The sequence below is a fragment of the Dermacentor andersoni genome, chromosome 5, assembly GCF_023375885.2.
Source record: "Dermacentor andersoni chromosome 5, qqDerAnde1_hic_scaffold, whole genome shotgun sequence".
NCBI classification, from domain to species: domain Eukaryota; kingdom Metazoa; phylum Arthropoda; class Arachnida; order Ixodida; family Ixodidae; genus Dermacentor; species Dermacentor andersoni.
Genome location: NC_092818.1, coordinates 93,632,954 through 93,656,798, shown reverse-complemented (window position 1 = coordinate 93,656,798; position 23,845 = coordinate 93,632,954). Strand labels below are relative to the sequence as shown.

At 48.9% G+C, this 23,845-nt stretch overlaps 1 protein-coding gene across 1 annotated transcript; it reads right to left on the bottom strand.

The window, feature by feature from the left end:
• Nucleotides 1-17,595: 17,595 nt before the first annotated feature.
• Hexim (Hexamethylene bisacetamide inducible) lies at nt 17,596-18,823 on the bottom strand. The gene has a single exon (XM_050178207.3). The coding sequence runs from the start codon at nt 18,651-18,653 to the stop codon at nt 17,748-17,750; it is 906 nt and encodes a 301-aa protein (XP_050034164.2). The 5' UTR covers nt 18,654-18,823; the 3' UTR covers nt 17,596-17,747.
• Between the last annotated feature and the right edge of the window lie 5,022 nt (nt 18,824-23,845).

The window sequence follows — 23,845 nt, the reverse complement described above, 5'->3', positions numbered from 1 at the left end:
CCCGTCATCTGCTTTGGACGTGCCCGCGAGGACTGTGAATACCTGTGAAAAGGAACACTGTGCAGGTCTGACTTATGAGTGACGCCTAACGGATGGGGTCCCCATACGTTTACATAATCATACGGGACATGCGCCCCATGTGAAATAGGGAAACGCACGGGCTGTTATGTGGGACGTTATTGGAGGTGCGTTTTTTTTTTTTTTTTTCGATGGTGTTTTGCTGAACCACGACGACCAAAGTGCGAATAAATGCTTTGAAATCGTTGACGTCGTGTTATGGCGCACAAGCGCTGAGGTTCTGACGCGAAATGGGAGAAAAAAAGAAAGAAAGAAAAATAAGAAACTGTCTCCTTTTATTCTGCCCTCTAATAACCCACCTCTTACCGCCAAATCAATGAAAACAGAGTTTCGCTAGAACACTTCATCAGTCTAATTTGGTTTATTGCTTACCTCGAATGTCCCTTTAAGGCGAATAACCGCAGGTATCGATACAACTAAATTACATCGTAGAGCGGCAGCCCACGCATGGGTGCAGCAGTGCCAGAAACATCGCCATGTCACGCAAGCCCGATAAAAGTACAGTTATCAAGCTCATGTTTACGATTGATAGGGTTTAATGTCTCAAAGCTGCACAGGGACTACATTATACGACACAGTGAGAGGTTACGGATTACACCTAATTTAAACTAAACTGTACCTCTGCAATGGAATAATCGTGGTATATGCAAAGGCGTAACCTGGACGAGGGGTTTATGCCCCGTTTTCGTATCTTTCATAAACGCCAGTCCTTGAAACATAATATTTCCTCCATATATAGCATAAGTAAATATAGACACTTCCACAAACTGAAGGTAAGTCAATTACCTCTTCATTTCTTCAATTCTTCATTTCTAAATTTCATTTTGTGTACAATATCTGTTCATCGTTAAACTGCTATGTTCGACGTAACGGGTTAAATTATTCTTTTTCTGATTTCCTGTGCGCCGTTACTTCAATCATGTAACACACCGCTTAGCGCATGACCCTTGATTATATTAATATATGCGGAATTAATGTTTAGTTGCAACGCTTCACGTAATGCTGTTCATGCTTCTTCTGTGATACAATACGTCTCTCGCGATTTTTTTCTGTTCCACTACTGGTCGTTTCTTTAAATACATTTTAACTTACGCGTAATATCTGGGATAATATTGTGCAATTAATATATTTATCTGTCGCATGAAGTTTACATTGCTGCTGTGATTTATCCAGATGTCGCACGGTAGTATTGTATACCGTTTCTTGGAGCGCCGTCGAGCTGTTTTCAGCCCAGGACAAACTGGACAAACTCTAGTTACCACTCCTCCTTACCTTTGCTTCCTCCCCTTTCCCTCTTTGCCAAGGAGTCCAGCCACAACGGGAGTTCTTATTTGTTGCACAGCAGAGCGCAGGAGGGAACAAGGGATGAGCACGTCGAAGCTTAGCAAAAAAAGAGAGCAACCACGCATTTAAGAGAGAGAGAGAGAGAGAGAGAGAGAGAGAGAGAAAGAAAGAATGTAGTGTGACGATCCCTACGCACCCACACGGTGGCGGAGCAGCTGTTAAGGTCTGGCTGTTGAGGTCATTTCCTGCGTCGGCGGTGGGAGGGGGGGGGGGGGGAGGGGGGGGAAACCTAGGTGTCGTCACTAGGTGTTGTCAGCGGTTGGTCTAGGGAGTCGCTAGGCGGTGGCTTCCCTCATGGACAGATCGGTTTGCTCATTCCAGAGGGTGAAAGCGTCTTTTTATTTTTAATTATTTTACTTCTTATTTATTTTTTTGGGGGGGCGGGGAGGAGTTGAGGTGGGTCTGCTGTAGAATAGGATATGTCGACGACCTCTATACATTTTTGTCACATTCGAAAACAATCTCTGCGGGGCCAATGGTGACACTCGGCAAAGGAAACAAACCGCCGTCTCCCACACGGACGCACTCGTTTCTTCGGGCGGCTTTAGGAACGGACAATAAAGAAACACGCATAAGTGCACGAGCTATTCGCTTACCCACGCTGGTGTCGTCGAACTCGACCCACGCATACAAAGGACGCACAAAGCGAAACACGTGGTGAGGTCATCAACAACGAAAACAAACACATTCCGCGCGCGGTGTGAGGGGGGTGGGTGAAGGTTGCGCGTGCTTAGACGTGCGTTCTTCGGAGGCAGTGACACACAACACTTAAACGTCCCGATACTGCATAGTGGATCGTTATACGGGAGGCGCCGTAGTGGAGGTCGGCGGATTAATTTTGAACACCCGGGGTTCTTTAGCGTGCGCCCAAAGGACTCTGAGCGCGGTACGCGAGCGTTTTCTCGCATTTTACACTCACGCGGGAACGCGGCCGCCGCGGTTCGGAGTCGAACCCGCGACTTCGGGCTCCGCGGCATAGCGTCATAGCCACTGAATCATCGCGGCTGGTACATAGCAATCGCACTACACACTGACGACCCTACAGCGACAGCCCTCCGACCTATAGGTCTGCTGTGCAGGATGTTTGGTGCTTGCCCAGACTCACTCACCTTCTTTGCTTCCCTTTCTTAAAGCGGTTGCCTTCTCGTGACAGTTGCGCATCGTATATATCGAACTTACGGCGCATCTCACTCGTCCACGTAAACGGCGGTAACGCGCTATATATAGGAAGGTGAGTTGCACCATTGCTCCGGAACGCCCACCACCTCCTGCGTCGTTTCCGCCCGTTCTTTCGGTGGTCGTCGCTTCTCTTCGAGCTGCTTAACAATGTCCTTAAAACTCTGGCCCCGTAGCTATAGGTTCGCGTGAACACAGGGCCTGCGCGACGCCGTCCTTCAGCGCTCATCGTTCGTCGACCTCAAGCGGATGCGTCTCTCGGGTGTGTAATTGGGGAAAGGGGGTCCAAGGGACAGTGCGGCGCCGAGGGTCCGCTGGTGCGGTGAGCGGGCGAGGGCGAACTTTGCGAACTCGCCGTCGGCGGAAAGCGCCTCTATACGTCGCGGGCGCACACGCGGAAATGAGAAATAGACGAGAAATGAGAGATCACGCGAAATGGCCGGTTACTCGAATGCGTTTGTTCAGCGCACTCGTCGACACAGAACGACTTAGTTATACTCATTTAACCGTTTATTTACTTGGCAAGAAATTAGGAGTGACGAAAGTGAGACGCAAGCAGCCCGCAGTGTATATGGGCCAAAATTACACACATCGCATGCGCACGATACGTCGATTACTGCGGGACCGAAAGCGGAGTATTTGACCTGAAGTCGGCATAATTAGGCTGATATTCTATAGCCGAGATGAGGAGTAACACGTAAGCGGGTTGACTAAGCGGTGTAATACGTGACCATTTACGTCGTCAATTGGAGTAATCGAAAGGACGGCAAAGACCGAGGAAACGCGCACTCGAGGGCGGCAGAGTATTTATAAATGGAGTGATGCGATTGCGAAATTCGTCGACGCCGGACAGATTCGTTTGACAAAACATGGATCGGAGATCTCTGAGGGAAGACCTTGTTCAGTGCGACGAATGAGCGACCCCAGCCAATATTTGGGGCCCGGTGGCTTTTCGGATGGCTTTTCTGCGTGTCATATTAACGCGAAAGCGTTAAAAGCCTCGCGTCGCAAAAAAAAAAAAAAAGAAAGAAAAGAAAAGAAATCCGGTGTCGGCGCCTTGCGTCGGACGTCGTTTGGCGAAAAAAATCATTCCGTACCACAACCACGCAAGCCCTCCTCGTGGCGCAGAGGTGTTACTGAACTAATTCAATTCCTCAAAGTAAGATGCGTCAGTAAAATCGTAACGCACAACCTAAACACAACTTACAGACATGACAGCATCGGATTGCAATTTGAATATACCAGAAAATATAATTCTGTCACGTTCGAGACAGTGCGTACGAGACGGCCCCACACACTACGTGTAAGGGGGTCATTCGCAATGTAGACATTATTGATGGCCCCGCGACACTTGAGCGGAACATTGTTAACGATCGCAATCCGCTGGCTATGGCGGTCAAACGAATCAAAAACACAGGATCAGTCATCATTGTTTTCGACGGGTTAAAAGTGCCCAATTTCGTCAGATATGGGCCAACTCTGGTACGGTGCTTCCTGTATCGAAAGCAGTTGGATGTATGTTATGTGTGTGGCAAGATTGGACATCGGGCGGATGTCTGCCCAGCGCCCGATTGTTTTGAATGCCGAGGATGCGGGGCTCGGAACCCTGAAGAGGATCACAACTGTGTGCCTTGTTGCAAGCTTTGTGGCGGACGACACCTGACCGCGGACAAACAATGCAGACAACGATACCAGCTTCCCTACGTCGTGCGTGTTCGACGACAGGAGAGAGCCAGGGCGGAACTAACGGCGGAACAGGAGGCAGCCGAGATGGTGCAGCTGGTGAGCGCCCGCCAACGCTCTAAGGGACGCTCGCGCTCTAGGAGCCGCTCCAGGTCGAGGCAGCGGCCATCTTCTGGGACTCCTACGACCAGGAGCCGATCCGTTTCTATGGAGGCGCGGGTGCGCTTTCCTGCAGCTGGTGGCGGCGGCGGCGCAGCTGGGAGCCAGACCACCTGGGCTGACAAGGTCAAGGGTGGCATCAGCGCCGGCCGAGCGAGCGAGCAGCGCCAGGAACATGTGGATGGTAATAAGGATAGGGATAGGATTGCGCAATTGGAGAGAGAGAATCGTAGCTTAAAAGCAGCCATTGACGGGCTTATCAAAGAGATAGCTGAACTTAGGAACGGCTTACCTTCCGGTAACAGCGATAGCTTAAGACAGGCTAGGAAACATGATGACTCGGTTGAGGTACCAAGGTCTGTGGAGGTCGCAGAACAGAACATGGCGGACGAAGAGACGCCTGCTCCGAAAAAGAGGGCCCTATCCTCGACCGTACGGATTCAGGGCAAAGTCGGTTCCGAGCTTAATGCAATGATGGCGACATTGCAAGAAAGTGTAAATCAGATCATTAGTAGACTGGAGCGGATAGAAGAACGGGAAAATATCACGAATCAGAGATTAGGCAAAATTGAAATATATCTAAACGAGACAGTGGTCCCTGTTATGGAGCGGGAGTGCACTCGGCCGCTATAGCCCAGCAGGGTAAGCCGCCGAGTGGACTTGAGCTCAAAACTAGTTCACCAAATTTCCGTGGTCAAGATGGCTCTATTAAATAGTTCATTTAGTATTTGGCAGTGGAATTGTAGGGGGTTCAATCATAAGAAGGCGTCTCTGCAGCAGTTTGTTAGAACGCATGGTGTCAAGCCTCAAGTTATCATGTTACAGGAAACACTGACGTCTAACGTGACCTTAACGAATTTCAAAGCGGAAGTTAAGGATAATGAACAGGGAAGAGGACTCGCTACTCTCATTAATAGGAGGTTGGTGTATATTAGACATGATCTTCACATGGCAGATTGCAAGATTGAATATATTATGGTGGAAGTAATCTTAGGTCGGCAAAGGTCATGCCAGAGGAGCGTTTACCTGCTTAACCTGTACAGTAGCCCCCGGGACACGAAGCAGAGTTTCAAATCTCTCTTGACCAAGGCAACCAACCTGGCTAAGGATGCACCGTCGCTTATTGGAGGGGACTTCAATGCACCATATCATGTGTGGAAGTATGTTTATAGCACTATTAAGGGGGAGAGACTATGGCAGCAGGCACTAGACTTGAATTTAACTCTGATTACAGACCCCTCGTATCCCACCAGATGTGGCACGTCGACATGTAGAGATTCGACACCTGATCTCACTTTTGTTCGGGGGGTGGTGGATTCGTCCTGGTCCAATTCTAATATAGATTTTGGTAGCGATCATTACATACTTATGATTACTTTGGTAGTGGCTAATAAAAAAGAGCGCACGTTCAGGATGGTTGACTGGGATGCATTTAGGAAATGAAGAGCGCAGAGAATCGAAGATGAGGGAAATGAGTTGACCTTGGAACAGTGGACTAGTCAGCTTAAAAGTGACGTTGAGGCGTCCACTAAAGAGGTTCATACCGATATTGACACGGAACACATGGATAGTCGCCTGGCACATTTGTTGGAAGCAAAGCAGTCGATGTTAGCGAGATGGAAGGGTCAGAGATTGAATAGAAGGCTTAGAAAGCGTATAGCAGTGGTTAATCAGGAAATTGAAGACCATTGTCGGGTACTGTGCAAGCAGCAATGGGATGAAGTGTGCAATTCTATTGATGGTCGCATTAAGAGGGGAGGCGCCTGGAGTTTGCTCAGACATTTACTAGATGAGACAAACACTAAGTCTAATCAGAGGACTGTGATAGGTAAGCTGGTCCATCAGGCGTGTCGGGACTCCACGGAGCAGGAGTTGCTGAAGGATTTGGCTGAGAGATACCTTCCGTTGGAGACCTGGCACGATACACCTGACGTGATTTGGGAATATAGTGGAGACGAAAATGCAGCTATGGACGCGGAATTTACTGAAAGTGATATAAGGATGGCGCTGCAGAATCTTAATGGTCGATCGGCATCAGGGCCGGATGGCATTACGAATAAAATGCTACGGAATTTAGACGATGGGTCAATCGAGTTCCTTACGCGGCAGATCAATTGCCTATGGAAGGAAGGCTCTTTCCCGGAAGAGTGGAAACTTGCAACTACTGTTCTGATACCCAAACCGGGGAAGGCCATAGGGCTTGAAAATCTCAGACCCATTTCCCTGACGTCGTGTTTGGGGAAAGTCGCTGAGCATGCCATTTTAAATAGGCTAACGCGTTATGTTGAGGGCAATGGGGTCTTTCTGCACTCGATGATAGGATTTCGGCCCGGCCTCTCGACTCAGGATGCTATGATCAGGATTAAGCATCAGATCTTTGACCGGCGGACAAGGGATACTAAGGCACTAATTGGACTTGATGTGGAAAAAGCTTTCGATAAAATCCGACATTCCTTCATTCTACGGGTGCTATCGGACTTGAATATGGGGCAGCGGCTTTTCCATTTTGTCAAGGCTTTCCTTACGGATAGAAGGACATGTCTCAGGTTTGGGGAGATAAAGTCGGAAGTCTTTAAATTGGGTTGCTGTGGTACTCCGCAGGGATCCGTACTCTCGGCTATGTTATTCAATCTGGCGATGTCGAAGTTGGCTAATAGACTGGACACTGTCCAGGATATTGGCTATTCTATCTACGCGGATGAGATTACTATATGGAGTGTCGGTGGTAGTGATGGAGAGCTTGAGGCTAGGCTGCAGCAGGTGGTAACGCTTACGGAGGAGTATCTGGGTTTCATGGGGCTCAAGTGCTCCACTAAAAAGTCGGAGTTGTTGATCTTCAAATCTAAGAAGCTAGGTCGTAGGCCGAGGGGTTGGGTACCGGAAGTTGAGCCTTGCATTAGAATTCATACTAGGGAAGGGTCGGTGATACCCAAAGTTGAAGCAATCAGGGTCCTGGGTTTTGTACTTGAAGCAAACGGATCGAACATTAGAACCATTCAGCGTATTACCAAGAAGACGGAGGAGGCCATAAGACTTATAAGAAGGATCTCTAATAGGCATAGGGGTTTAGGAGAAGAAGGTGCGATGCGCTTAGTTCACGCATTTATTATGTGTCATTTCTCGTATGTGGCAGCTATGCTAAATTGGAATAGGGGGGAGAAAAATAAATTGGAAGCATTAATCAGAAAAGCCATCAAGGCTGCGCTTGGTCAGCCTATGACTACGTCAAACGATATGTTGTTACAACTGGGTTTGCATAATACTTTAGATGAAATTGCTGAGGCTCAACGTACCGCACAGAGGGAGCGGTTGCTAGGTACACCAGCGGGTAGGTATATTTTAGAGTCAATTGAAGAATCGGTGGCTGTGTTGCACGATAGGGCGCCCCTACACGAGTTGAACGTGAACCTTAGGGCAAATATCATGGTTCGTCCGTTTCCGCGGAATGTGCACCCCGTGCACAATGTAGGGAGGCGGGTCGCGAGAGCTAGGGTTTTGTTGCGAGAGGCAAAGGATCAGGAGGAACAGTCTGCGTTTGTTGACGCCGCATGGATTAATGGTAAAAATGCTTATTCGGTGGTGGTGGTAGATGGCAAAGGGAGCGTTAGAAATGCTGCTTCCATTTATACCAAAGATCCGGGGGTTGCTGAACAGGTGCCTATTGCTCTAGCACTAATTGATTCAAGAAGAGTTTTGGTGTTTAGCGACTCGCGATCTGCGATTACAGCCTTCTCGAGAGGACTTGTTGCGAAACCGGCTAACAGACTGCTACAGGGTAGGGATATCACTTCGCATACAGTTACTTGGTTCCCGGCGCACATGGGGACAGTGGAGGGAGCCCCGCGTAACCTCAACGAGGTGGCGCACAGGGAGGCACGAGGATTAGTGTGCCGTGTACTCCCTGAAGGGGCTGGATCTCCCGCTCCTGAGTACAGGGACCAACTGTTAACCTACAACGAAATCATCAAGCACTATTACTTAGGGCGCGGGGCATTCCCGCTGCCACATCCTAAATTAAATAGGCCGCAGGCGGTTACATTAAGGCTTCTGCAGACACGAACGTACCCTAACCCGGTCATCATGAATAAAATTAATCCGGACTGCGGGGTTTCAGTCTATTGTAGTAAGTGTGGGGGTTTGCTCGATTTACAACACATGCTGTGGCGCTGCTTGGCGTTGGCCGGTGATGGTTCTCGAGGTGAACAGTGGTGGCAGCGGATGCTGCACAGTGAAGTGCCGGCGGACCAACTCATCAGGGCTGTCCACAGGGCCCGTGTGATGGCAGAGGGGCTCGGCCTCTCTGTACCGACGTGGGAGCGGCCCGCATCAGTCCCAGACTGATCCCTCAGGACCTAAATAAAGTTCTTCATACCATACCATACGCGGAAACTCAAACGTAAACCCCCTTTCCAGTGTTTCTGCTATTCACAGCACAGGCTCCTCGCAACAACAACGCCAACAACCACATCCAGATGGCGGTCGCCTCCGCGCATCCGCGGCCCACGCGTTTCTACGAGAAAGCTCGATTCGCCCGCTCGCCTTCGTGCATAGCGTTCGCCGCCAGCATTTCCCGGTAAGCATTACGGTTACGTAAGCTGCAGTTGCCGGCAAGCGTGAGAAGCAGTCAGGTATGTTTTTATGCTATCGTGTTCCACTCTTAAAGGCGAAGCTTGAGCGTCCTCCAAAATTCTTTTCTTCATTTTTTGGAGTAATGCAATAGAAGAACATTAGAAGCAATAGAAGGACTGTGTATAGGGTTGCTCAGAAAGTTGAAAGTTAGAACTGCGACATAGGGAAGTGAATGTGAGCATGCATTGGTTAGAATGGCTAATAGAGATAGTCAAATGATACAGAGTCAGTATACGTTGCACAAAATTATTTCTAGCACTACACTTTCTGAGCCAACTTGAATTGGTTGTAAAGCTGTTGGTCCATAAACTGAAATACAATATATGAGACGTGATAGTCTGTAGAACTGTGAAATATGATTAGAAGCGCCTGTGTAGTGAGACATAGCCTCCTATATACTGACTGGGAACTTAGTGCAAAGGTTTCTAAAATACTATAGTACGCTTTATTCATTTTCTTCGTTACTGCATGTACGTGATTATGCCATGTAAGGTGTTGGTCTGTAACAAATTAAAAGAATAGCATGGTTAACTTTCCAGAGAGCCACTACATCTAAAAGCAATTTTCCACGCTCAGTGACCGGCGACTACAAAAAAAAAAAGAAAGAAAGATACGATATTACTTTAGGAAAAGTTTAGAATTATTTTATTTCGACATCCATTAAGAATGCCGCCTGCGAGTTCGATTAGCGTTCTTATGTAGGTCTTCCTCATTATCAGCTGCTGTAAGTGCATTTGTGCCGATTGCGCATGGGACACATTCCTGTAGTAAGTGGGATGGGCGGTCATTTACAAATAATATATGCTCGTGACTTTTTAAACTAAAAGCGTGAACAAATAAATAAATAAAGAAAGAAAGAAAGAAAGAAGAAAAGAAAGAAAATGCGCTCACGCACCGTCCGTCTGCCTTCGGAAAAGAAAACGAAATGCCGTCAGAGCAGACAGAGAGCGCCAAACAGACGCCGCCGTCCCGGATGCCTCGTTTCTGGCCCAGTTGCGTGCAGCGTAGCGAAGCCTGGTGCAGCCGACCTTTCGGGCTCGGCTCCGCTGATCACTACTTTCCCAGTCGGATAAAGGCTTAGGAAAAAAGAGAGAGGAAAGAAAAGGAGAAAAAAGCCATAGCGCCAGCCGCCATGCAAAGCTAATAAAAGGACGTTTCGGCTCCCGCAAAGCTGGCGCGCGGGAGCCGAACGCCATTGTAGTCGACGTCTATGCGTATTTCGCGGGGAGCGCCTCCCCGGAGCCGAATGCGCCGAATGTTTTATAGCTTTCCGGCCACTCGTGCAGCAGCACGAGGAATCTTCGCCGCTTTTTCTTGGAGCCTCGCGGGAGACAAGACGTCATTGCGGCACGCTGCTAACACCGCCTGCTGGTGGCGTTCATTTTCTTTCCTTCCTTCTTTTCTTAAATTGTGGGGTTTAACGTCCCCAAACTTCACAATGGGCTATGAGGGACGCGCCGTAGTGGGGGACTCAGGAGTGATTTCGACCACGTGGCGTCCTTTAACGTGCGTCCAATGCGCAATACACGGGGCGCTTTTTTCTATCTTCTTTTAAAGGCGAAAGCCTTAAAGCTTTATGTTGCAAGGTCGTGCTGTGAGGTACAGAAAATATCACGTGACCCAAGGAAAGCCAGAAGCGAACCAAAGCATGTCCAGTCATGTATAAGAGCGGATTAATGATCAACACAGTTAATTGATGATTAACTATCGAATATATATTACTGTGGATTAAGGTATATTAAGGCGGATAAGGGTGTACTGCGGAGGGTTAAGGTGAGTTAATGAGGATTAAGGTGGTTGAGGTGAATTACAGTAGCCTTTACAAGTTAGTGAAGGGAAAATGAGACATCCACCCAAGCGTAGCCAAGTGCTACAGAGGAAACCCATACGGGTTCCTCGAAAGTAAAGCTATACGTCAGGCTTTACAAGGCTTTCGCCTTCGCGTCTCTTAGGCGATAGCTAAGGACACCTAGGCATTCGTTGCATCCCGCCCACGATGGAATGCGGCTGCCGCGGGCGGTATCGAACTCGTGACCTCGAGCTCAGCAGCGCTAACGCCATAGCCGCTGGGCTACGGCGGCAGGTTGGACGCGATGACGTAAAATATTCATGCGTGGCAATAAAGTCGGACGCACGCGGAGCTCTACGAAAATGGTTTAAGCATTTCGTAGATGCGGAAATATGCCGACAATATAATCGATTTCGTACATATTGACACTAATTTGATCTGTAGAACATCCTGTCGTCACGGACGACGAAAAGCCCACCGTGAAGTGCGTTTCGAATACCGAGAATTGACAGGAGAATTCAGAACGAGGCATCAACTTGTGTATTTTTTTTTTGTGCTGTACTGAAATTTTACTATGTATACTCTGCACTGCACTGAACTGTACTCAAATTTATATTTTATCGTTGTATAGCACACCAGCCTCGTAGAACATTGTTAGCGTGACAGTTTTTTTTCGAACATTAGTACAAACGGTTAGTGTTCGTATTCGAAACTTCGAATATTCGCCTAGCCTTAATAAAAATAATTTGGAATCTTCGACGTCACACGGACGGACCAGCGCTAGGGGTACCGTTGCGAAATAAAAAAAAAAAAAAGAAAAGAAAGAACGGAACATTCATCTTAATTTTCTTTTCTAGTAATCAACATCTTATCACGAAATCAACGAAAATAGAGTTTTCGAAGAATATACCTTATCGGTCCAAGCTGATTTCTCTGTATTTTCTCTATCCAGGCAAGCAAAAAAAAAAAAGAACTTTTGACGACAAGAAACATAGAGAGGTGGTTGCTGTCTCCGCGTGCATGGAGGTGCTGCCCTGCGCATCTAACCGAACACTGTCAAAAAAAAAAAAGAAAAAAAAAGAAACGAAAAGAAGGAAAAGAAAAGAAAGAAAACAGAAAAAAAATGAGAAAAGCAACAATACTAGTATGGCAATTTTCGTAACATATCTTTACGGTTCTCTTCTGTTTTCTGTTATCTTGTTTTTCTGCCATTTCACCAAAATAATTTGTTGTCCGTCTTGCCGTAATTAAAAAGAATGTTTTAATTTCATTAAATTTTAACGAAATATTTCTGGGATCCGTATTTTTTCCCCACCATGTCCTTGCCACAGAGAGGCGATTTTGCCATGTGCCGGTGCGTTAACACGAACTTCATAATGAAAACAGTGCCTGTGTATACTGGATTTTCATGGTTAGAGCGGAGCTTTGCCGGCCAAGTTTTAAATGGATAACCAACCGAACCCACGAACCTCACCGTGGACTATCTCGTTATTTATATTAGCTCTCATGACTTCGTTTATTATCGATTCTCGATATCCGTGACCATAGCCCTAACAATGCATCGAACTTCAAAGTATCTTATGGCCAATAAAATTAGGTAGACTCATCATCTTCATCCCATGTGTTCACGCGCCTAGCGAAGGGTGCTGCATGCAACCACCCGTCGGTGTGCATGCGTGACGAGATGTGTGCGGCCTTGGAGCCGGATATACATGTCCTGCAAAAAAAAAAAAAAGAAAAGAAACACAGAGGCCTCTCACCACCGCTATCGTCGAGAGACCGGCCTCTACGAATCGCCCGTATTGCGAGCGTCGCTAAGTCTAAGCACGAATGCGGCGATATCATCCATAATATGGAGTACAGCTGCCGCACGCTGTAAACATAATACGCACTTTTAAAAGCCAATAAGGGTGTGAATATGTGTCTATAACTCAGACCCTTACGCCCTTTCTTGGGTGTAAGGGTGTGAGTTACATACTTAGTTATTGACCTTAAAGGGTGTAAATTATCTCACAGTGCATGAGTTTGGTCCGTGTCAGGCCTTAAAGCAAAGCAAAAAGAAAGAAAGAAAAAAAGAGAGAGAGAAGGCGTGATTCTAGCTGTGCAAGTGACCAACGCCTTTGGTACACGCGCTTTCACCCGTGACCCCATTACAAAACGCACTCTGTGGACGAGAGCGCTCGGTCGGATTGAAGCGTTGCGTGGTAGCCGACTCGCAGAATTTTGCAAATCAAGCGTTGCTCGCGGCACGTAGTCTGTATAATCGGGTGCGTTCTTTCGGAGCGTGTCGAGTCTGAGAAAGTGGTGTCTGCGGCATAAAAGCGCAGGGGAACGGACAGCCCAGCCGTTGTGTACCTGGAGTTACTATATGCAGGGGTGTCCCAGGTAACGTTATGGCCAAGGTGTTCAAAGAAGACAGAATGATTTTTAAAAATTAAGAAAACACGTTGCGAGATACGATTTTTTTTTTTGTAACAACGGCGTCTGGTCGTCAGACCTCTGACGACCTTATTTCCACTCAGACCTCTGACAACTGTTATTTTCCAATCTATTAATTTTTTTTAGCTGAGGACACACTGTGACAGATAGCACTTTTTTTTCTTCATCTTTTAGCGCACGTGCTGTCATACATAACGTATATGGCATAATAATGCTTGCAAGCCTTATTCGTTACACCCGCCCACACTTAAGCAGATAGCAGAATTCTGATGTATGAGGTAGGTCTCTCGAGGATCTGGATATTAATTGCACGAGAAGTCGCAGTATGTGTTAGCCGATTAGAACAAAATTTCGCTATTTAAATTTGCTGAGCAATCACTATATAAGCTGTTGAGGTCGCAATAGGCGGCCTATCTGCTCGGAGCGAGAAGCTGCAGCACCAGTCTTTGAGATTCTCGTCTTCGAACTTGCTGAAAAACGCACTGTTCTTCTGCTTATTACATTTTTGTTTAACAAAATGCCCCTTCTTTTAAAAGCTTTAAAACGTCTATAAGTTTAAAGGTAGCGGACATCTCGAACATGTTGCCAAAGTGGACTCACACCTTGCGAAATTTAACGCAGCGTGAACTGACACGTGGTGCCTACGTATACCACGCTTCCGATTATTTTCCAGCTTTCAACGTGGTCGTCACCCGTAAGACGATGGCATCCTCAATCGTTGGCGCAGCGAACAATATTGTACTGGAACGTGTCCACCGCAAACTACTACGTGATGGTTTCGCGGTTGCATGGCTCTGCCGTATACGATTGCTTGAACTGACGTCAGCTTAGGCGCCATGTTGGTGGACCAGCACAGCGGTAACGTCTTACTTCAACTTCCCCGCGTTCCTTTTATTTATTGTTGATCTGTAGCCGCGCCTCTCAATAATGTCCGATGGCCTTGAGTGTAATATAAATAAATAAACGAATTTGAAATGAGGCACCGTCTCTCGGGAGGTATTCAGAGGGAAAGCGCTAAGTACATCAGGCCCCGAGGCCTCGGCTCTTCTGCGATGAATGAATAAAACAAACTACTCACCGTAACGGAGCCGCGCCCTGCTGAGCGCCTCCTGCCCCCTCCCCCCCCCCCCCCCCCTACTCGCCTTGCTCTATTAAACCTGAGCATGCGCAGAGCGACGCGCTAAAGCCTCTTCGCGCGCGCACGCATACGCCAAAAAAGCTATTTCGCATTCTCTTTGTCCCGGGACGCGGAGCGGGGGGGAAACAAAATGAGAAACACGAAACGATAATTATCGCCGCGTGGAAGACGTCCGAAGAATAAAGACTTGCGCGCGTCTGAAGAAGAGGTCACTCTGATTTCATGGCTGTGCGCGGATCCCGCGCGTAAACGACGGTCAGAACTCCCCGACAGCCTCACTCACCCGCGCGTGTTCTGCGCCGCATAGCATTCGTCGCCACTGTGATGAGAATGTATGGTCGCGGACAGAGAGGCATGCTGCACAAAGTGTCATTGCCAAAGGTCGATGGACTATCTCCGACTCTGGCTAACCGATCTCAGCAGCGGATAAAAAAAAAAGTTGCAGTTTCGCCCGAAAGGTGAAGCACCGATTGCTATAGCAATAGTTGTATTATCGGTCGTATAAACTTAGAAACATTCGCTTACTAATGACAAGCATGGTGGCAGCGCGCATAAGCAAACATGAACACATCGCACACGCAAGCGCGGACACTCGCTGTCAGAACGCTGCACGCTGGAGTGAGCAAGCGAGGCAGCAGCAGCGAGCGAAGTGACCTTCGGGCGGTCTATCGCTTCAACGCAAGAGCAGCGTGAATACAGCGCGCACAAACGTATATTGAGGCGTCTGCAGATCCCGTTCAAGATACGGCGCGCGCGACCCTGCGAAGCACGCACTTGTTGGCGGAGTCGAAGCCCCCCCCCCCCCCCCTCCCGTGCTTTCTCTCCGCTTTCCTCCATACACAATGGAGGAAAGTTCCCTTGCGAAGCACGCACTTGTTGGCGGAGTCGAAGCCCCCCCCCCTCCCATGCTTTCTCTCCGCTTTCCTCCATACACAATATGGCGCGCGAGATTAAGCCGCGATCACGTGGCCGCGATCGTCAGTTCCCCTTGCGCCCGGTTGCGAAATGCGCAGTTGCTGCTGGAGCACAACGCCTGCCCCAATCCCTGCTTCCCTCCCTCCCATGCCCCACGGCCTTTAGCGCGACGGAAGACGGCGCGTTCGCTCTTCGCTTTCTCCTTGGCGCGCTCCAGATCGAGCCACGATCGTCGGCTTCTCTTGCGTGCTTTCACTCGCACATACAGCATACGACGCGCGGCTACGGTGTTATCACCCTTGGACTTTACACGGAACATCACGACGACGACGGCAAAAATGCGCTTGAAGTGTCCATGTAATTGCTATCGCAATAGTACCAAACGATAATTATTGCCAACCTAAATTCACAGCAGCGGCAGATCACCGAAACCGCGCCCAAATCGCTCGCGAGCAAATTGCACAGATATGGACGATACCCGCGCGATAAGCACGTTCTCACCAGCGAAAGGATGCTCAGCAGAGCAGCGCATTAGCCGACGAGGAGGAGAACGAACAACTCTTATTTACTGCCACGACGTCGCCTAACCTAACCCTTCCCCTCCGTCTCTTTCGTTTTCTTTCTTCTAACAACATTGCTTTATCTTTCGAGTTGCATTGAACGCAATGGCGAGGTCATGTTCGTCTGGCTTTGGACAACGAAGTTCTGTTAACGTCTCGCAAGGTTAGCACATATTTAAAAGGCGCACGGAGTTCATGGCCCTGTTTGAGAAGTTTCGACTTTGATGTATACAGCTGAACTTGGATGTCCAAGCTTACAGTCTTCGGTCTGGATTGCAGAGCAACGTTCTCCGTCCGTCACATAAATCGCCGCCTCGCACACTTTTCGCGCCGAAGGATAACGACTCGTTTCTGCCGAAGCTCTGAAAGTGCCCTGCAAGATTTTTGTCAGGACTGTTGGCCTACGTGGACACTAGCTATGACAAGATGGAGATAGTGGTTCGTGGTCGAGGAGACCGTATACATCTAGCTTTCCCAAACACGAGCGAACACCTTTGGTTGTCGCATACTTTTCCGCCGATATATACGTGTATATATTTTTACCCGCAGGTCCCTTTGTCATGTGCTGCTTCGCCATTACTGGCCGCCGTACCATTACTGGTTTTTGCATTAAACTGCAACATCAATCATATTTGTCCGTTAGGCATTCTGCCTGTGTTACCAGATTTGACATCAACGTATGCGACTAGGATCGATGATGATTGCTCGTCTTTCACTCGAAAATAATACCTCGTGCAGTCTGTCGGTTCGCAGCCCAACAAAGCACTCATGCTCGCTACTTCCCTAATCAAATTCGCCATCTACTTACGGTCATTATTTATTTTGTAAGTCGTCACCGGTTGGTTATACAAAGACGCTTCTTAAAGCGCGAGTTAGTAAACGTGGCTTGATTTTATTTTTGTTCTGGTATTGCACTACTTCGAGGCCTTAACACTAGGTTTTAGTGCGTTTGACGCTGTGCGCGTATTTACGAAAGCAACAAAGCGTGGCATAATTCTTACTTTCCTTGCAATTACAATACCATTTTTTTTAATTGCTTCCATTCCAATTTCTGCTACGACTCCTTAGTTTCATTTTTTTATAAATATAATAGCCCATTAATCTGGTGTCATCTCTCAATTGAAAATTTACGCACAGCTAAACCTTCCCAGGTTTATTTCCGTGAAGTCATTATCTGTGCGTGCAACCACCCGAATCTTGGCCCATCCTCGATTGTATGTACTTGCCGTGTTTTGAAGGTCCATCGCCATCAACATATGCAACTAGGCACAACGGTAATGGCAGGTCTTCAACGCATAATAATAATAATAATAATAATAATAATAATAATAATTAATAAACACGATAGCGAGCAGCAGGCAAAAAGAAAAACCCCAGTAATGGAGGACAGGTGTGCAGGTAGTCGTCGCGTGGACATTTCGAAAAACAGCACAAAAAAAAAAAGCGTAATCGGCTGCGTGAGCCCCTGATCTCACTATGTCACAGCCCTAACCATCGAGAACCCATGTCTCCACTGCTGCGAGACGTGAAGCACACAGCAAAGGACAACAAACAGACGCCGATGAGTGCCAGCTTGGCAACAAAACAAACAAGCAAAACCCTTCCCGAGAGACCGCCAGCAGTGCCCCTGTAAAGCGCTCCTGCCCGCACGGCTCCACAGGAGGAAAGAGAAAGACAGAGGCCTGTTCACACAAGGTGCGCGCTGAGATGTTTATGAGTGCGATCAGATTTTTTTTTTTTCATCTGAAGAAAAAGACACGAAAAAAAAAAAAAGAGCAATGAGAGAAGTGGGAAAGTGCTCTATGTACACACCGGGAGAAACAAGCACGAACGTCAATCACGAGGCCGACAGGTCGGCCGGACTCGGGTCCAGCGCCTCGCGAAGCGCCCGGTTGTGCGCCCGCACTAGAGCGTTCTCGTCGGCGAGCTTACGGATCTCGTCGCGAAACACGGCCATCTTCTGCTGCGCCTGCTCGTCCGAGTCTGTCACCGGCGGTCGCGCTTCGGCGCACGTCTGAGTCTGTGCATCGGCCCGGGCGGCGCGCGCGGCCTTCAGCTTGTGTTCCAGTTCCTCAACCCGCTCCTCCAACAGCAGGTACTCCTGGACGAGCTCCGACTTGCTCATCGAGTTGAGCCGCTCGGCGTGAACGTCCTCGTAGGCCTCGCTGAACTGCTTCTGCAGGAAGTCCTCTTCGTCTTCGGGCGAGCTGTAGAACTCGTCCGAGGAGTCCACGCTGTCGTTGATGCTGTTCTCGCGGTGCCGGTGGTGGACGCCGTTCATGCTCTCGTAGTCCGGCTCCTGGACGCAGTGGTCCTCCATGAGGAACTGCGTCGTGTTGTACGGCGCCACGGGCTGGCCGTGAGCGAACATTCGCTGACGAAGGCGGTTGGCGCGACGCGCCTCACGCTCCTCCAGTTCGCGGCGTTCCTCCCACGAAAGCTTGTAGTAGGGCTTCCACTTGCGCTTCTTGCTCTTCCCACGGCGATTCTTCCTTTTCTTTCCACCGCACGAGTTGGAACGAACGAGCTTCGTGGGTCCACCAGCCGAAGCTTCGGCTTCGTTCTCCTGGCGTCGCTCTTCGGCATCGACGGCGTCACCGCGGTTCTCCTGCACGTCACTTGGTGGAGCCACAGGTTCCGGACAACTTCCGGCAGAGGGCTCGTTTCCGGTTGTCTGCTCGCCGTCAGTCGCCCGAGCGCCCCCAACGACAAGGTCTTCGCAAGGCGTTTGTACTTCGCCCATGACACGCTCAAAAAATGCTCACATCTAACACGTTAGAATCCGAAAATGAAAAGTCCGCAGTCATCTGAACAGATGAGCAAAACAAAAATCGATGCCGATACAGGCCCACCTCGCACCAGCCACACGATGCGCACTGCCCGACGCGCGGCGCACAAATACTCATGCGCCTCGTTCGTTGTCTAGTTTGGTAGGTTTTGTCACCGCACCGCCGCCGCTGCGAAAAGTAGTTCCAATAAAACGGTGCGCAATATTTGATTGTTGAAAGCTTTAGTCCACTTTGTTATGCCATATTCGAAATAATTGTACACTCAAGAGGTTTAATATGCACAATCAGTAAACATTGGCGTGCTTTATTGCAATTTCACTGCGCAAGAACACAAACGCGCTGAGGACGAGGAAGCTGCGAATTGTTCGCGTTTCTTGCGATGGTGGCCATTTAAGCAGCTCTCAATGGTGCGTGGAATTTTGTCTCTGCGCGATTGATTCAAGTGCCTCGCCAGTATTTTTCTACTCGGGAAGGACACCTGCGAATGCGCCGGCGTCGTGCGTTGTTCTGGATTACCGGGGGCGCCATCCGCCGGGTAAAGTGACCAGCCAGCCGCCGCGGCACAGCCAAGATGGCAGACATTTTTACGAGGCGGCGGCGGCGACGGTCGAAAATTTCTATCAGATAAGCCATTCCCGTATTTAACACTACAGTAACGTAAACTGCCTTTCGTATTTGTGTATAGTAGTTGAAATTAGAGCTCGATGCGCAGTCGCGGTGAGTGTAAATTTGTGTTTTAACTTGATAAGGCTCAGTGTGGACGCGGTTGCAACATAGGGAGAGGGAAAGGGCGAACGTAGTCTCCGTAGCGGAATATGGGAAAGGGTGTGTCGTTGATGTCGGTGAGGAAAGAGGCCAATGGGAGAACAAAGCGAAAAAAAAAAGTGTGCGTAGTTGCCGTGGTCGCCTCAACTGGGCGCTCCTCAAGAAGTGCAACGTAGGCAGCGCGTTCGCGTGTTTTTATTCGATGCCTATCGTGTTTCAAGCTCCGCTGGACCCCGTGACCGTGGACCAAACCTGGGGGCTAACGGCTTTCCCGCATTTGATACTGTAATGCCACCTCGTCCTGCTAATGCTGTGGAGACGCGGCCAAGTAGTCTGGTCACGACCCAACTCTGGAAGCGTTCAAGAGCCATATGCCGATTGTCTCAATTGGTCGACGAAAAAAAAAATGTTTATAAATAAACGACCTACGTTTCGGTGCAGGTATCGCATCGTCGCAACCGTGCGAAGACAATAAACATCCCTGCTTGTTTCGTATCCCTCTCTCTCACTCTCGCTTGCCCTCGCCGCGTCATATGTGGCACGGCGGCCGCGATTATCGGGCGGGGCGAGCGAGCTGCTGGTGATGATCAGCGCAGCAACGGCTTTGGTGTTCGTGGCCTTCGTGTGTCGTCGTCGTGCTCGCTTCGGTCCGCTGAACGGGCCTGGCGGACCCCGGGCACGCGCGGTGTGTATCGCCCGAGACGCTTCAGCTGCGCCCTGAATAGATGCTCTCTTTCGCGGGGCGAGCGGGACTCGTGTTAGTCTCAGTTTTCGCAGCTGTTATCTCTCCCACCAATGTTTTCGGGAACGCCTCTGTTCATTCCCCTCTCCGACTTCTGGAAAATAAATAAAACGTCGCTGCAGGTTTCATTACTCCTAATCCCGGGTGCTAATATTAATCCTCGGTTTTACCTGTGTGTGGGCAATCCAGCGCGCTTGTAGGAAAGCTGCAATGCATAAAATGGATCCCAGGATATTATCACCGAATTCGTGGCGAAATACCCACATGACCTCATTTTGTTTCTAAACGTTTTCTTTCTCCTCCATGGCGTCCGCAAACCGCTCAGCTGCGCTCCGTTGCGGCAAGCCGTATCATACGGAAGTTTACTTACGGATCTCAAGGTCGTGTGTTCGATTCATAACTGAAGCCACTGCGACTTTTTTTTTTCTTTTTTAAAAGATAGCAGCATTTGCGTGCCGCGTGGGAGCGGCATTTACTTTCACGCTATATATGGTTGGCGTCAGGCTAATCCGTAAAACCAAATTCGCGAGGCTGGTGTCGTGCTTGGAGAACATTTCGTTATTTAGCCATCTATTCGCCAGTTCACGTCATAGGCCGGGGTTCGAACTCCGGCCATTCACAAGTTAGTTCGTCAGTGCTCCCAGATTTTCTGAATTCGCATCGCCGAGAATTCAGTTTTGCGCCAGCTTCACCTTACACCGGTGCTGCACCGTTTTAACGAAGCAGCGGCTCCGTGCAGCTGCAGTAGCGTGTGCATCGTATGCGTTGCGTATGCGGTCTGAAATGAGCGGAAGCGAATGCTTCGGTGTAAACGCCGCTCCTACATAGGTGAACTCGCAGCTACAGCGCTGGTTGCTTTGTATTGCATGAACGGGCGCGTCTCCGACTGGCAACTTTAGATAGTATAGTCTGTGAAAGGCTGTTGTTCGCTTGCAACAACACCTGTGCGTGAAATCGACGACAACAGGCGGGCTCACCATTTGTAGGAAGTACGCCTGACTCGAGCCTTTTGGCTAAGCCTGCGCCCTCTAGGGACATTACTGCCTTGAACGGCAGATAAAGTTGACCGTAAGTGTGGCTGATGTAGGCGTTCGTCCTGCGTCTCTCGTGTGTATTACGCTTGCTCTAGAGACAGAGAGGGAAAGCTCTTTAATAGAATGCAGATAATGCTGCAGGCTCATAAGGCTTGCTCTAGATATTGTTTCACGCTGATACGAACCAGCAGCCCCGCAGTGATAGTTGAACGAGATAGACTCTCTAGCGTTCCAGAAATGTGACATGTTAATACCTACGGGGTGCGGCGCCTGCAACGGGAGCTCACTCGTCATGCGTTTCCGAGAGAACGAGCTTGCACCTCGAACTGCTTGTTGATGACCGGTGGTCCGACTGTAGAGTGTTTGGCTGCTGCTGCTGCTGCTGCTGCTGCTCTACCAATCTCTCTCTCTATGCTCTACCGCTGAAGCGCGGCTATCGCCAAACCCGGAGAACACGCGATCCGGGCGAAAGCGTGCCGCCAGCGACTTCCAGTGCGGGAACGGAGCAGCGGAAGGTCGCCCGTAATGGGGGAGGATGTGGGGAGGGGGGGGGGATTTTGCCGCCTGGCTTGGTGGCGGCTGCTGCTGCTGCTGCCTCGGCTGCTCTCGCGCGCGGCACGTAGGCCCCCGGCGCTGTTGTCGCAGGCGGCCGCCGCTTTCCGCGTGTGACGCCGCCGACTGACCTTTTTGTCACAGCGTCGTGAACATTTCGATTGCGAGAGCCCAATAATCGCGCGGTTCTTCCTTCGTTTATTTATCGGATTCGATCGCACCGGACAGGCGGCGTGCGCGGGCTCTGCCCACGTGTGTTGGATGGAGCCTTACGTAAAGAAGCGGAAGTTGTGGTGAACGGGGACGGCCTTTATACTGTACTTGACGAAAGCGATGGGTGTAACAAGAAGCGCGCGCTGTTGCGGTTTCTTCCTCAAAAATCGTGGAGTATTTATATCGTGGTCGCCTGACTGACTGACAGACAAACGAGGCGTTTCGCCACGCCCAGTGTTGAGAAGGGGATGGGGCTCTGTTCGGGAAAGCAGCCTAGGCCGTGCATTAAAAAATATTCTTCCCCACTGATTTTTACTGAGCTTTTATCTTGCCCAGCGCTCTCTCTCTCGCTCTCTCTCCTTGTTTCAGCAGCACTCTGGCGTTGGCGCGTCCTGTGGCGACGCTGCAGCTGAGGTAGTTTGAAGTTTATTACCAGAGATATTACGTTCAATTAATTATTTTACTTTCAAAATTGAACAAACCTATATATCTGTATATAAAACACAATTTGAACAACGGTACTATGAACACAAATTGAAATAGCCGTTAGTCGAAAGTGTAAATAAAAACAAATAAACGAACGTAAGGAACCTCCTACTAGCCACCAAAATGGCCTGAATGACAGCCTCAAATAAACAAACGACACAAAAGTAATGCGCTGGCATTGTCTGGCAATATGAATATCTTAAAGAGTAAATGTGATGATGATTTGTGGTTCTGCCGTTTAAAACTGGTTGGCAATTACACAGTTTCACACATACACACGCACGCACACGGGATAGGATTGTCTGCCAACACAAAGTTGAGGAGTTTCCTTGTAATTTTCAGGAACAGTTGATAGGGGCAATGGTGCCTCCTTTTGGATACAAGCGTTTTACTTAAATATTCAAAATCAGTGACAGGAACACTTAAAGACAAAGAGAGCTGGTCGCAAGTTATGTGAAGAATTTCTCTATAGAAATTCTCGCTGGCAGGCAATTGTTTGCACTAAAAAAACACTACATAAACAAAAAATCCAAGCGTTCTTAGCGATCCTTTGTTTGATTTCTTATCCGCACTCTTCTCTTTATTTAAAAAAAAAAGAAAGAGGACAGGTGATTGTGCACACGGGCATGTTTCTCAAGAGGTGCGGTGATTTTCCTCATCTTACAAGCTCTTGTCTATAATAGCGTGTGCATTTTGAGCATGTATGCAGACCTGTCAGAGCTTTGTTGGTCGTTATCGTCCTCTTTTACTTCACCGCGCTATAAGTAAGTCCTTGCAACGTGAAACACCGACTATAGTGCGATGTGCCGCCATCATTCCTTGAAAGCAGCACCTTCCTCTCAACGTTGCTGCTATGCCGTTCGGAATGCAGGTCGACGCTGCGTCCGCTCCCTGGTAGCACATTACCGCCGTTTGTTTACATGTACGCGGGGTGCTGTAGAGTTTCATGCGTTGCTCGTGCACCGACACCGGAGCAGCATCGCCGGTATTATCGGACGATCACTTTCAAAGATATATCTTTCACTCTCCCGATATTTCACGAGATTGTAGAACTGTACGCGTTCGGTGTCTACGGAATTGCCAAAGCTTTCAGAAATGGCATGCATATGTGCATACCAGAACGAGATCTTCATGTGAGCGCGGCGACTGAAAGGGCAACAAAAGCTTTCGGAGAAGCGGTATAGTCATTTTAATGTCTCTTTTTTTTTTATTTGCGTCACTAATGTGTCGCGTAGGACTAGCAACCCTTATGACTCCACCACTCGCGGCAAAAAAACTGCGAACAATTACTTAACCTTACTCAAGGCCTAACGTCGTATTTATGAACAGACAAAACTAAAGAACGAGGATTACG

Coding starts and splice junctions, on each gene's coding strand:
- Hexim (XM_050178207.3), bottom strand. CDS start 18,653: ATGGGCGAAGTACAAACGCCTTGCGAAGACCTTGTCGTTGGGGGCGCT.